The 13,325-nt window shown below is 44.7% G+C and overlaps 1 protein-coding gene across 3 annotated transcripts in view; it reads left to right on the forward strand.

Annotated features, from left to right (window-relative positions):
• The window catches only part of Ak4 (adenylate kinase 4), a 57,730-nt gene that overhangs the window by 31,350 nt on the left and 13,055 nt on the right, over nucleotides 1-13,325 (forward strand). For 2 of the 3 annotated variants that reach the window (XM_031377951.1, XM_031377950.1), the window contains exon 3: nucleotides 3,037-3,156. In XM_031377951.1, coding sequence (XP_031233811.1) covers nucleotides 3,037-3,156 — 120 coding nt within the window. The remainder of the gene's footprint in view (nucleotides 1-3,036; nucleotides 3,157-13,325) is intronic. The other variant, XM_031377952.1, reaches the window with a different exon arrangement.

Here is a 13,325-nt window from a genome sequence, read left to right on the forward strand (position 1 = left end):
AGAGGGGGGAGAGGGGGTGAATGAGTGTTAGTTGTGTTGTTATCTAGCCCAAGAAATAGAACATTACTGGTACAAAACAGTACCCTTTAAATGCCTGCTTCCCACCCTGCTCTTGCCAGCCACTGTCCTGTATCTTACAGCCTTGATTTCCAATATAGTTTTGCAATATGTAACTCATTGTTAAAATAATGTTGTCTGGCTTTTAATCTTTGTATTACTGGCCAGATTCTTTAGGAAGAAAAACATACACCTTCTTTATGTTAGGAGTTTGTCAATAAAAGACAGGTGGGCCTTGTATTACTTTTCTGTTGCTGTGATAAGCATCATGACCAAGGCAACTTATAGAAGGAAGAATTTATTTCAGCTTTTGGTCCAATTGAGATAAGAGTCCATGGCAGGAAGGCCTGGCCGTTAGCCATAGGCATGGTAGCAGGAAGGGGGAGACGATAACTGACATCATCAACCACAGGCACAAAGCAGAGAGCAAACTGGAAGTAGGCAAGCTTTTGTAGTATAAGGCCCACCCCCAGTGACATCACTCCTCCAACAAGGCTGTATCGCCTAAATCTTCCCAAGTCACACCACGTAGTGTGTAGAGGTGGTGGTGGCAGTGGTGCATGCCCTGCTGTATATGGGAATCAGTTCTCCCCAGTATATAGATCCTGGGCATCTCAGGTTGTCAGGCTTAGTAGCAAGTGGTTTTACTGGTGGCACCATCTTGCTAGTCTTTTTGAAATAGGTTAGCCTTAGAGCCTGGAACTCCCCCTCTATACCAGGCTGACTTTGAACTTGTAGCATTCTTCCTGACTTTGCCTCACAAGTATTAGAGTTATAGGTGTATGCTACTACACTGGTCTTCATAATCTAATTGCAATAATTACTGACTTTAATTTTTTGCCAAGAGGTAGAAATTGCTGTTGCATTTTGCCCTTGGAAGTTTAAGCTTTGAGACAGGCAAGTCATAGGCTGGTGCAGGGTCTGGCATCTATCACGTCCCAGCTCAGTGAGTTCTTAGTGGAGTCACAAGCCACAAGAGCAGCTACCATATCCCGTCCCAGACAGGACGGAGTGCCCCCTACGCAGTGCCTTCCCTAGAAAGAGGCATTTTCTTTTCCTTTTATAAATACTCACAATGGGCTCTGCCCATTTGCAGCTGGCTCTGTGGTATACTTAGCCACAGCAATCTACTAGTTGCTTCCATGAATGTGCACAACCGTAAAACCTCAAACAAATGTGAGCTAGCGGAACTCGGAAGCATGAATTTCTGAATGATGAGCCACTTGGCTAAAGCTCTGTAGATTTCAGTTTAAAATTTTAGGCAGGAAAGTGGAACACATTTGTAATCCTGACACATGGGGAGGTTGAAGCACATGGATTTCAAGATAGAGGCCACTCTGTGTAACTTAGAGATACCCCATTTCTATCTGGCATCGCCCTCCCCTGCTCCTGTGTGGGTGGATGGATGGATGGATGGATGCATGGATGAAAGTAATAGTATGTGAATTCAATCTTTGGACTCCTTGGGAATTTGGATCAGCTCTGTAATTCATAAAAACATCCTGGCATTAGCTTTTCAATGAGGACTTTTTCTTCTAAGTAACCTGGCCAGGGCAGGTAAGAGCCAGTTTTGGGGGTGACCTATTTTATGACAAGGTGCTCTGTTCTAGAGGGCTTTCTTTCATGGGCTAATCCTGATGGCTGTGGGTCTTTGTGGTGGGTAAAGGTTGAGAGCTGTGTCTTGTGTCAAGGCAGTGGACATGTTGTCTGTCATCCTGCAGGGGGAGGCCACAGCTGCCTGAAATCTTTGGGCACTATGCCACACTTAAACCCTTCTCTCAATCAATCACATACTGGAGTGAGTGCTGGAAACCTTTCATGAGGTTATTTTAAGCTTGTGTTGAATCAAGCCAAGGGACTCTCTCAAGGGACAGATGAAGGACGCCTTCTGTGCTTCTGCTTCTTGCATCAAGCCTGGGACTCTCTCAGCCTCCTTTGCTTGCACCATGCTATCCCATTCCAGTGTCACTGCTTTGCTCTGTGATCTCCACCTGCTTAGTTAATGCTCTGGTGTGCCATCTTGAAGTTTTTTTTGTTTTCCGTGGAGTGCCCTGACTATACTTTGAGTTTGCACCAGGCCTCTCAATCTAAGTAGCTGGTCTTGGGTTTGGGGGTGACCTTTCTAAAGCTGCTTTAAAGGCCATGCCTTCCGAATGTAGCCCCATGTCTTATGGGTATCCTACCTGTGAGGTTTGAGGCTCCTCCATGTCTACTGAGTGCCCCGATCGCCTGAATTGTGCTTCCCAAGTGTCTTGTAACTTCCTCTCTCTGGGCCAGTGAATGGCCAGGGGTGTAAGATGCTCAGTGATAGTGCACTTGTCTGCATGTGAGCCTCTGGGCTCATCCCCAGCACTGCCAGTATCAACACACCTGCCGGCCATTTAACTGGCCACTTGTTCTAGTCATTCACAGTGACTAGCTCCTTTGAATGAGATGCTATCTAGGATATGAGATATGCAACCCAGCAGGTCTCCCAGGGAGTGGTTGAGGCTTCTCCAGTCTTCCGGCCCTGTTCTTGTCATTGTCCATTGTCCTAGTGCCTAGGCTGTGGCTTACCTCCAGTGCTTCTAAGCCTTTTGTGTCCCGCCTCCCTCCTTATTTTAATCTTGGCATTCCTTTTCTTGTATTTGTGCTTGTGGTATCTCAAAGAGTTGCTTTTTATAATCTACTAGGTGTTTAAAAAGCAGTGTCCCATAGTAAAGACCAATATTAAATAAAGCACTGTAATAGTTGCCTTCATTCAACTTTGTTACCATGTCTTATGATGAACCATAAGGCTGAACTACCAAGAGTGTATTAAATTCTTTTCCTCCCATGTTTTGGAAGACAAGATCTCATGTAGCCCAGTTTGCTGAGGATAACTAACTATGGACTTCTGGTCCTCCTGCCTATACCTCCTAAGTGCTGGAATTATAGGCTTGTACCAGTGCAGCCATCTTTGAAGCCTTCTTGAGTGTTTCTTTTTCCTCTCTTTAACAGAAGTTGGTGACGTGGCAAAACAGTACCTAGAAAAAGGTCTTTTGGTTCCAGATCATGTGATCACACACCTAATGATGTCAGAACTGGAGACTCGGAGTGCCCAGCACTGGCTGTTAGACGGTGAGTGGGTGATGGGCAGGCTGGACTCGGGCACCCTTGATTACTCTCATAATGTTTTTATAGCTTATTAGCTGTTCCTTTCCCCAAATCTGTCGTTGATTTAATATTATACTTTGGCAACATGAAACCCAGTTTTCTTAGTTTTCTATCTGCTGACTGTTACTGTGAAAACTTTGACCAAGAGTAGCCTGTCGTTGCCTTGGTTCATGATTCTGGGATGAACTCACTGGGTATACCATATTAAATTAGGAGTCTTTTTCATTCACTGGCATTGCAAAAATTCCAGCTATGAGTTTTCTTGTTTTTCACAGATCAACAGAGATAGGGTGTCTAAAAATCCTATATTGACTACATAGGAAATGGTTATAAAAATGGTAGCCTTGATGTGAGGGCAGCATGCATCTTACCTCTGCACTTGGGAGGCTGAGGCAGGAGATTGCAGCAAGTTGTAAGCCAGCCTGAACATGCTAGGCCACTGGATTACAGAATGGGGCCTTTGTGGAACAGTATAGTGCTGTGCATATTTATCATCCAGGCATTCCATTCTGAATTTCTGCTAGGGCTGTGTCTTCAAGGACCCCATTTTTGGCAAATAGTTTTAAACCTTTGTTTGTTTGTTTTAAGATGCTAACATCTATCTCAGCAAAGTAGAAATCTATGTGTAAAGAAATGTTTAAAAAAATAGCTACAAATCTAGAAGAGCAAACATTTTATTTTTCTCCAAGGACACAAAGGAGGAAATTTTTTTACTGATGAAAGGGTTGGGTTAATTTTTTTCTTTTTTCTTTTTTTTTTTTGAAAAGAGGTGAGTTGGGCTCTGGAGAGATGGCTCAGTGGTTAGCAGTTACTGGTCTTGCAGGGACCTGGGTTTGGTTCTCTGCAAAGCATGGTAGCTCACTTGAATCTAACTCCAGTTCTAGGTGTTCCAGTCCTTTCTGGCCTTCCTGGGCACCAGGCATGTGCATGGTATACATGCAAACATGCAAACAGACACATTCATACACATAAAATATAGTGGATGTCCCCCTGGTGGAAAAGTGTGGATTGGAAAATACGCATTAGGCAGGCAGTGGTGGCGCATGCCTTTAATCCCAGTACTTGGGAGGCAGAGGCAGGAGGATTTCTGAGTTTGAGGCCAGCCAGGGCTACACGGAGAAACCCTGTCTCAAAACAAACAAACAAACAAACAAAAATGCATTTGAGGGGGAAGATAGATACAGAGTCAGTGGGGTAGGATTCAGCTGAGTGTTTACTGAGCTTTCAAAAAAGGCAAAGGAAGCTCTTTTGATTTTGTGCATGTTACTCAACTTTTATGACACTGATCAAACAACCAAGGAAAACATTTTAATGGAGAAGGACTTAAAATACCTTTAAGAGTTTCATTATGAACTTTTGTACATAAATGTTTTGATCACATTTACTCTTCATCTGTTGTCCCACTCCAGCGGATCTGTCCCTCCCTGTCTAGACCTCTTCTGTATGTGTGCCCCAGTGTGTTTCATTAAGGAGCATGGGGGAGAACTTATTTCTAGGAAACTGGGCAGCTTACCACCAGCTGCACCACTGAGGAAAATGTCTCTTCCTTCTGGAGCAGTCCCACTGTAATTTCCATGAAGACCTCAGATAACGGCAGAGCCTCGTGAACCTCTCTCTGCTGACAGAGCGCCGATTGGACCCGGTCTAGGCAGGTCAAGAGTGCAAAGGCTGCGTCATGCCTAGAAGATAGTGTTTGACAGCGCCCCTCCTTCTGGCTCCTAGGCTTCTCCCCTCATTTGAGTTAGGGTTTCCACTGTTGTGATGAGACACCATGACCAAAAGCATCTTGGGGAGGGAAGGGTTTATTTGCTTGTATTTCCATGTCACAGTTCATCAGAGAAGGCAGACAGGGTAGGAACCTGAAGGCAGGAGCTGATGGAAAGGCCATGGATTTACTTGCATGCTTGGTCTGCTTTCTTGTCTTTCTTGTAGCATCTAGGACCATCAGCGCAGGGGTGGTACCAGCCACAATGGGCTGGACCCTCTCACATCAATCATTCATTAAGAAAATGATTGACAGACTTGCTTGCCTAAAGTCCAATCTTAATGGAGGCAGTTTGTCAATTGGGGTTCCTACTTCAGTTCTGGCGATCTAGCTTGTGTCAAGTTCACATAAACATTCAGCACATACCCGCTTTTCTGTGGTGTTTCCTGATCCTTGGTGTGTGTGGTTGCGAGTGTGGGTGGGTTGGTAACACAGATGTCCTGTTTAGGGATGAATGCTGAAGGGTCACTTATCCTTAGCACTTTGAACAGTTAACAGCTTCTACTTTACCAGTCACCCACAGCAAACAGAAGCATCTTTGACCTGGCCGAATGGCAGCACTAATCTGTGGTCCTAAACATAAATGTTTGGAAGTCAGTTTGTCAGGCGCATCATGTCCCCTTAGCAAAGCAGCAGCAATGGCTTTCCCTCTGGGCTGTTGAACAGGCTACAGTGCCAGATGTGGATTCCTCCTGTAGACTGGACCTCAAGTCTAATCAGAAAGCAGCTGGTTATTACTCCTGGAACTGTCGTCCCACTATGGTTAGTTGGCATAGTTTGCCTAACAAGTTGCATGCAAGGGTCACAGCTGAATGACCCCTTAGAATTGGCGTTCTAAGTGTGACCACTGTTCATTTCCCAATTGTGTGTGTGTATGTATTAGGAATGACCTCTGATTTTGATAACACCTGTCAGTAATTCCTTTAAACTTCGTTAATTTAAGGCCTCATGCCATGTAAAATAAAATTTGTGTACTTTTTAGAGATCATATCCTTATTAAATTCCCTAGAAGAGGTGGCAAGTGGGTATTGTGGACAGCCAGACTGCTCCCTGGCTATGTGCAACCCTTACCTGTTTGTGCATTTGACTCGTGGAGGATGAAGTAATAAGTAAGGGGTTTTAAGGATGAACCAACTGATTGGATGCAAATGCTTTGGAGCGCAATGCTTAAGTAAATGCTATGAGGTTTTGCTAGTATTTGTCAGCTGGTGTGCAGGGCCTGAATTTTTAGTAGGTTACTTCATGAAGTATGAAGTTCAAAAGCAGCTTGAAAAAAATGTGGCCACGTATGGGGTGGGTCGTGTCCTTTCACGCTTGTGTTTCTCTTTGCTGCTCTCCATCTTCTACATCACAGGCCTGCTCTTCGTGAAGTGCGTCAGTCTCCCAACTGACTTAGTCTCACCCCCCATCTTTTCTTCCGGAAAACCCATCTGGACATTTTCAGTTTTGATTTTTTCTTCAAAGCTCTGGAGTCTGTCCATTTGGCACAGTGAGGGTGTAAGGACCGCCCAGTCCCCACCTTCTGCTTTAGCAGCCTTATGTTCCAGGGCACATGCTCGTGCTCAGCAGAGGATGTGTCTGTTGACTGTGCTAGAGGTGATTGGATGTGCAGAGGCCTGTCTTAGAAGGAATTCTGGATGATAGATGACTCATCGTCTTGGTCCATATGGCTTTGGAGAAGCATCCTGCTAACCGTGGGTGGAAATCAGTGCAGTGGACGCAAGCCAAGGGAACAGCAAGTCGGTCAGAGAGATGGTGTGTGTTCCCGCTGGGCCAGCTCCATCCTTGATAAAACGTTCAGCCCTGTCTGCTTCCACAGCACTCAGATCGGAGACTCCTATTTTACTTTGTTCTCTTTTTGAGGTAGAGTCTCATTAAGTAGCTCAGATGACTTCAAACTCTCAGGCCCCCAAATGCTGGGATTACAGATGTGGGCCACCATGACTGATTTTCAAAATATTTTAATTGGGTGCATTGGTCAGCTTTCGTTGCTATAATACTAAGTAGAGTAGTGTATACACAAAAAGTTGTATTGAGTTTGAAGCTGTAGAGGCTGTGGTAGTTACTTTTCTGTTGCTGTGATAAGATACCACAACCAAAAGCAGTTTGTCAAAGAATGAGTGAGTGTGTGCTAGGGCTCCAGAGTCCATAATACCAGGGAAGACATGGCAGCAGGCGGCTGGGGCAGGAAGCAGAGAGATCACACCTTCAATGTCAGACACAGAGCGAGACAGCGAACTGGAAGTGTGTCTAGGCTTTCTATCTATCACCAACTGGGGACCAAGTGCTTCAATCCTGAGGTGTGGGGAACAGCAGTTATTCAAACCACAAGATCCCACAGCATAGTGAGGGCCTGTTGACTGCATCATATCATGGTAGGCTGCATCTTAGCAAGAGCACACACACGAGGAGATGCGTCCTGTTGTGATTCAGGAAGCCCGAGTGGGTAGGGTGCCTTCTTCCTTGATGTTGTGCACATCTCATGGGAATTAGCGGAATCCTCAAGGACCATGTTAATCCTTTCTAAGAAAGGTTGACTACTCCCTCATCTCTAAAAAGGTCACATAATCTCATGCATTGTCTCCCTGGTAACTAAGTCTCAGCACATAGATGGTTGGAGGATGAGCACAGCTCATATCCAAATCATAGCATTAGTTTTTGTGGAAAAAAAAAGCATGCTTGCTGCTTGGAAAATAATTTTTAAGTGTTTTAATTCAAGATAAAGATAACTTGAAGGTTTGGTAGACAGTTTTCACTGGCACCATTTTGCTTGGTTTTATGTTGCCTTTGGCATAGAAGAATATAAGCTAGGTATACAATGCTTGTGAGATTATTCGTCATGTTAACGTTCTTGATACAAAAGCTAACTACTTGAGTTTGACCCCTGGAGTTAATGGTGGAGAACAGAACTCAGTCCTATAAGTTGTCTTCTGACCATCACAGGTATACCTATTTCTGCCTCTCCCCTCAAATAAGTAAATGTAATATAACATTCTAATATAGGCATTCATGAGACAGGGTCCATGTAGTGTTGACTGGCTTGGAGCTCTCTATAGCAGGCTGGCCTCCAACTCACAGAGATCCTCCTGCTTCTGCCCCCTGAGTGTTAGGATTAAAGACATGCCACCCCATACACAGCATCGTTACGTTTCTTATAAGAACAGCTACACTGCAGTTTTCTGGTTTTGCTGGCACACTTGACAGACAGTCAGTTCTGTGCCAGCCTTAGGAATATGAAACTATCTTTCTCTCTCTCCTTCTCCATTTGATCCAGGGTCTCATGTAGCTTAGGCTGTCCTTAAACGCACTATATAGCTGAAGGCGACTGAACCCCAATCCCAATATCCATACACCTGACATCATCCACCAGAGCCCAGTGGCCTCTGCCCTGTAAAGACTGCAACACTGCAGTGAGGCCACCATTGCTTGGCTGGATATTGCACACTTGATTTTGAATTCAGAAACTTCTCTGCTGCCAGACTTTTTTGCAGCCCCACAATCAGTTACATATGGGTTGAAACTCACATTTTAAGAAACTGTAATTGTATTAAGTGGGCTGTATCGCATTGTGAACAGTAGGAGCTCACTGGATCTTTCTGAAGGGATTTCTATTTATTTCTATGTACTCACTGCTAAAGTCAGGCTATTTGAATTTACAGTCTTGCCTTGCATGCTTGTTTTCCTGGAGAGTGATCTCAGACCTGAGGCATCCTAGTGTGCCTGCCCACCCACCTAGCCCTTGGAAGGAGATGCATGTCCAGACACTGGACCAGGGGTCCGTGGGCTGAGGGTTCCGCCTTGCGTTTGCAGAGTTGTTTTCAGCTGGTTAGGCTGGGTTTGACATCATTCCCTCTGCATTTTCTAGTCTCCTCTTCCAGGCTGGCCTCTGAGGAGTGCTGTTCCCCACAGGGCAGCAGATGTCTACTGGGAACGAACAATACATTGTTTCATCACACCTTGTAGGGAATGCCCGGAGCCTTCCCTGTTGCTCTTGTGATTGTGTGTGATTCTAGGTGCTTGATAGATCAGTTTAGGTAAAGAGTTGCTGTAGGGTAAAATAGAAAACAGCCTCACTCTCGGTGTATGAGCACTTCCATGTGTTTATAAGATGGTTCTCCATGCTTCTAAAGTATATGAGATCCATACATAATCCATCCATGATTCTGTGCTTGACTGACCGTGAAGGAGAAAGAAAAAAAAATGTGTTAAGGAGGGATTATGGCAGAGATGGTTGCATTGGTGAACATGCTTGCCACTCAAACCCTGATGACTTCAGTGTAATCCCTGGAACTCCCAATGGACCAAGAGCTGATTCTGAAAAGTTGCCCTTTAACTTCTACAAGTACTAGAGCACATGTGTGTGAGCACTGGAGTGTGAGCATACAAGAACACGTGTACACACACAGTGTTAGAAGCACACTTAAGTTCTCTGACATAGCAGGGGCATAGATGCCACCTTGTTAGATGAGGTGACATCCATGTTCCGGAGGTAAATGGGCTTATGTTAGAATAGTCTTATGTTAGAGGCTCTGATACAGTGCAAATTGTTTGATAGTTTTTCTGTCCCTAATGTGAAGAATTTGAGCAGTGACACTTAAGTGAACATGGCTAAGGCAGTGCGATGATGCACATTTTGTATCCCAGCACTTGATGCAGAGGCAGGTTGATCTCTCTGAGGTCATACATGGCAAGTTCTAGGCCATCCAGGGTTACATGGTAAAACCATATCTTTAAAGATATGGATACATACATGTATATGAATATACATATTTCCTTTTTGTACTTAACATGTAGAACTTGGTAGAGGTGTCTGCTGTGTGCTTGGATTTCCTGAGGGATCAGTGCTATTTGTTTTCTGTTGCTGTGATAAAATGCCACGATCAATAGCAAGTTAAGGAAGAAAGGTTTTTTTTTTTTTTTTAGCTTTCAGTTCCAAATTGATAGAGCTCATCATGGTGGGGAAGCAGGAGGCTGGCTGATCACACAGGAGAGGAAAGGGAGGAGACAGCTATAAGTTTCAAAGCCTGTCCCCTGGTGACAGGCTAACTCCTGCAAGGCTCCATCCACCTCCTAAGGTTCTATAACCTCCAAAAACAAAACCTGCCAGTTGGGGACCAAGTGGTCAAACACTTGGGAAATCTTTGGGGAATCGTTCTCATGCAAATCACAATGACCAGATAACATTGAGTTTGGTTGCCTGCCCCTATGGTTATTTTTGTAACCAAGTAGCCATGATACTATCTCCAGGTGGGCAAATCTTTCAGTTTGTGTATTAAAATCAATCACAATGGGGGGTGTAGTTTTTCAAGACAGGTTTTCTCTATGCAGCCCTGGCTGACCTGGAACTCACTGTGTAGACAAGGCTGACCTTGAACTCAGAGATCTATCTGACCCTGCTTCCTGAGTGCTGAGACTAAAGGTGTGATCGGCCAAGTCCTGTTTGATTTTACTTTTTAAGTTTTTAAGGTTATTTCTTAAATTTATGTATATGTTTAGGTGTATGCTGTCTATATGTACACATAGGGCTTTGGATTCCCTGGAGCTGGAGGTCCGGATGGCTATGTGCCATCTAATGTGGGCACCAGGAACTGAACTCTGAACTTCTTAGGAAGAACATCAAGTGCTCTCAACTGTGGAGCCATCTCTTTGATCCTCAATATTCAACTTTTTAACAAGGTCATTAAATATCTTGAGAAATAATTTTATTTCCATTTAAATAGTGTGCTGAGGAAAAGCACAGAGCTTCACAAGGCAGCTAGTTTCATTGAAACCAGCTAATGGTTTTCTAAGTAGCAGTGATTGGTGAATTGCAGTCAGTGGGGACATAAAAACACATCTGGATACCTGACTTGGACCCCCCAGCCCCTTGAGATAGGCTCTCCTGTATCCTAGAATGGCTTCCAATTCCCTATACAGTAGAGACTGGCCTTGACTCCTAATCCTGGTCCTACTACCTCTTGAGTGCTGGGATTACAGGCATGCTCCATCACAGTCAGTTCACGTGATACTATAGAAATGCTCAACCACACACTCTATCTCCTGGCACTTGGTTAGTTGCCTAGGCCAGTCTCTACTACCCTGCCTTCCCAGTAGCTGATGCAGGTCTGTGTGCCTAACATTTTTTAAAATTCAGGCTTGTTCTAGAATTCAGCAGCTCTCTGCATTTCCTGTGTACTGCCATGCACTTCCTCACAAGGCTACTAGTAGACATGGTTAAATCCTAGGTATGTTATTGTTATATATCAATAACAACTTGTGCTGTGGCATTCTCTTGGAGTTTTTTGAGACAGTCTCATGTAGCCCAGACTGGCTTTTGATTCCCTAATGTAGCCAAAGATGGCTTTAAACTGCTGATCTTTACCTCCTGGGGTTATAGGACTATCATTGTGTCTGGTTCATTCTTATGTCAGAATTACATGGCACTATGTTTATTTGCATATTTGGTTTCTCAGTGCCCTCGCTCCCCTCGCCCCAGTAGACAGACCCTGTGTGTTCATAGCTGGATTGTCGGGGTTTACCATAGTACTCCACATGGTAAAGGCTTCTGAATGAACACTGTCCATTTCAGAAAAATTTCACCTTTAACCAGTGGACGAGCCCTCACAGGACGCTTGACCAGCTATTTTCCTTAGTGCAGAAATGAATGGGCCTATGATGGAATCCTTTGTGTCCCTTAGTCTTGAGATAACAGTGGTCTCAGTTTTCCCCAATTTGTCTGTGCATAGAGAACAAAGAGAATTCTTAGAGGAGCCTTTACATAAGGCTTTGCAGATGGTAGATCCTGCTTCCACATAAGGGGCATCTTCCCTTATAGGGAAAGAGATACAGTATGGGAATTAGTGGTTTAAGAACCAGTGGGGCCAGATAGATGGCTCAGTGCTTGAGAACAGAGGATCCCACACCCTCAAGACAGCTCACAACCATCTATAACACCAGAGTACCCTAGACCTCTTACAGATTCTGCAGGCACTAGCCATGTGTGTGATGCACGTAAATGCACGCCAGCAAGACATACAAATAATATCTCATGCAAATAAATAGAAGTAGAGACCAAGGATTAGATTGGGAAAGCCCTTCCCTGGAGGATTTCAGGAGAGCTCAGTATAGACATTCTGCCAAGAACTTTTCTTTATTTGATAAGGTCACTTTGAAGAGTCAGACTTAGTCTGTTAGTGTTTTGAAACAGGGTCTCATTAACCAGGCTGGCTTCATGACATATGTGCTTGTCATCAACACAAACCTAGACGTTCCTGAGAGGAGGGGATCTCAACTGAGTGATGGCCTGTGGGAGTGTCTGTGTGGGCATCTTCTTGGTTGTTGATTGATGTGGGAAAGGCTCAGCGTGCTCTGGGAAGTCCCATTCTTGAGCAGGTAGTCCTGGGAAGTATAAGAAAGACAACTGAGCCAGGCGGTGGTAGCGCACGCCTTTAATCCCAGCACTTGGGAGGCAGAGGCAGGCGGATTTCTGAGTTCGAGGCCAGCCTGGTCTACAGAGTGAGTTCCAGGACAGCCAGGGCTACACAGAGAAACCCTGTCTCAAAAAAACCAAAAACCAAAAACCAAAAAAAAAAAAAGAAAGAAAGACAACTGAAAGTTGGCCTGGGAACAAGCCAGTAAGCAGCATTGCCTCTGTTTCTGCTTGAGATCTTGTCTGATATCTCTCAATAATGGACTCTTATGGGAACATGTAAGTCGGATAATAACCCTTTCCATCCTAAGTTGTTAAAGTTACATATACATTAAGTTGCTTTAAAAAGTGAACCAGGGACACACCCAGGATCAGAGACCTTGGGCTTAAGCTCTGCAGCCAGTCCCACAACACCCAGAGGAATCTCCACTCCCAGGCGCTCTGACACACCCCACCCAGGATCAGAAGTGAGCAGGAACCAACATCTGTCCCAGCACTGGGAGTAATTGGGTCCAGTGGGACCAGGCACACAGGAACTCCGCCAGCCCAGTGACTCCGGTTCCTTCCAGTCTGTCTGGGTTAGTGTTCTGAGCAGACCTTGGGCACAAGCTCTGTAGCCAGTCCCACAACTCACAGAGAAAGCCACACTCCCAGGTGATTTAACAAACCCAGGATCACAGAGTCAGCTTGATTTTGAGGAGTTCTGACACAATCAGGATCACAGGAAGGCTCCACTCAGATTTAGCAAGGGCAGGTAGCACTAGAGTTAACCAGATTGGGGGTGGGGGGGCAAGCATAAGAAAATAAACAATACAAACCAAGGTCACTTGCCATCATCAGAACCCAATTCTTCCACCATGGCAAGTCCTGGACACACCATTACACCGAAAACGCAAGATTCAGATCTAAATTCACTTATCATGATGATGATACAGGACCTTAAGAAAGACATAAATAGCA

This window comes from Mastomys coucha, unplaced genomic scaffold (assembly GCF_008632895.1).
Source record: "Mastomys coucha isolate ucsf_1 unplaced genomic scaffold, UCSF_Mcou_1 pScaffold18, whole genome shotgun sequence".
Lineage (NCBI taxonomy): Eukaryota > Metazoa > Chordata > Mammalia > Rodentia > Muridae > Mastomys > Mastomys coucha.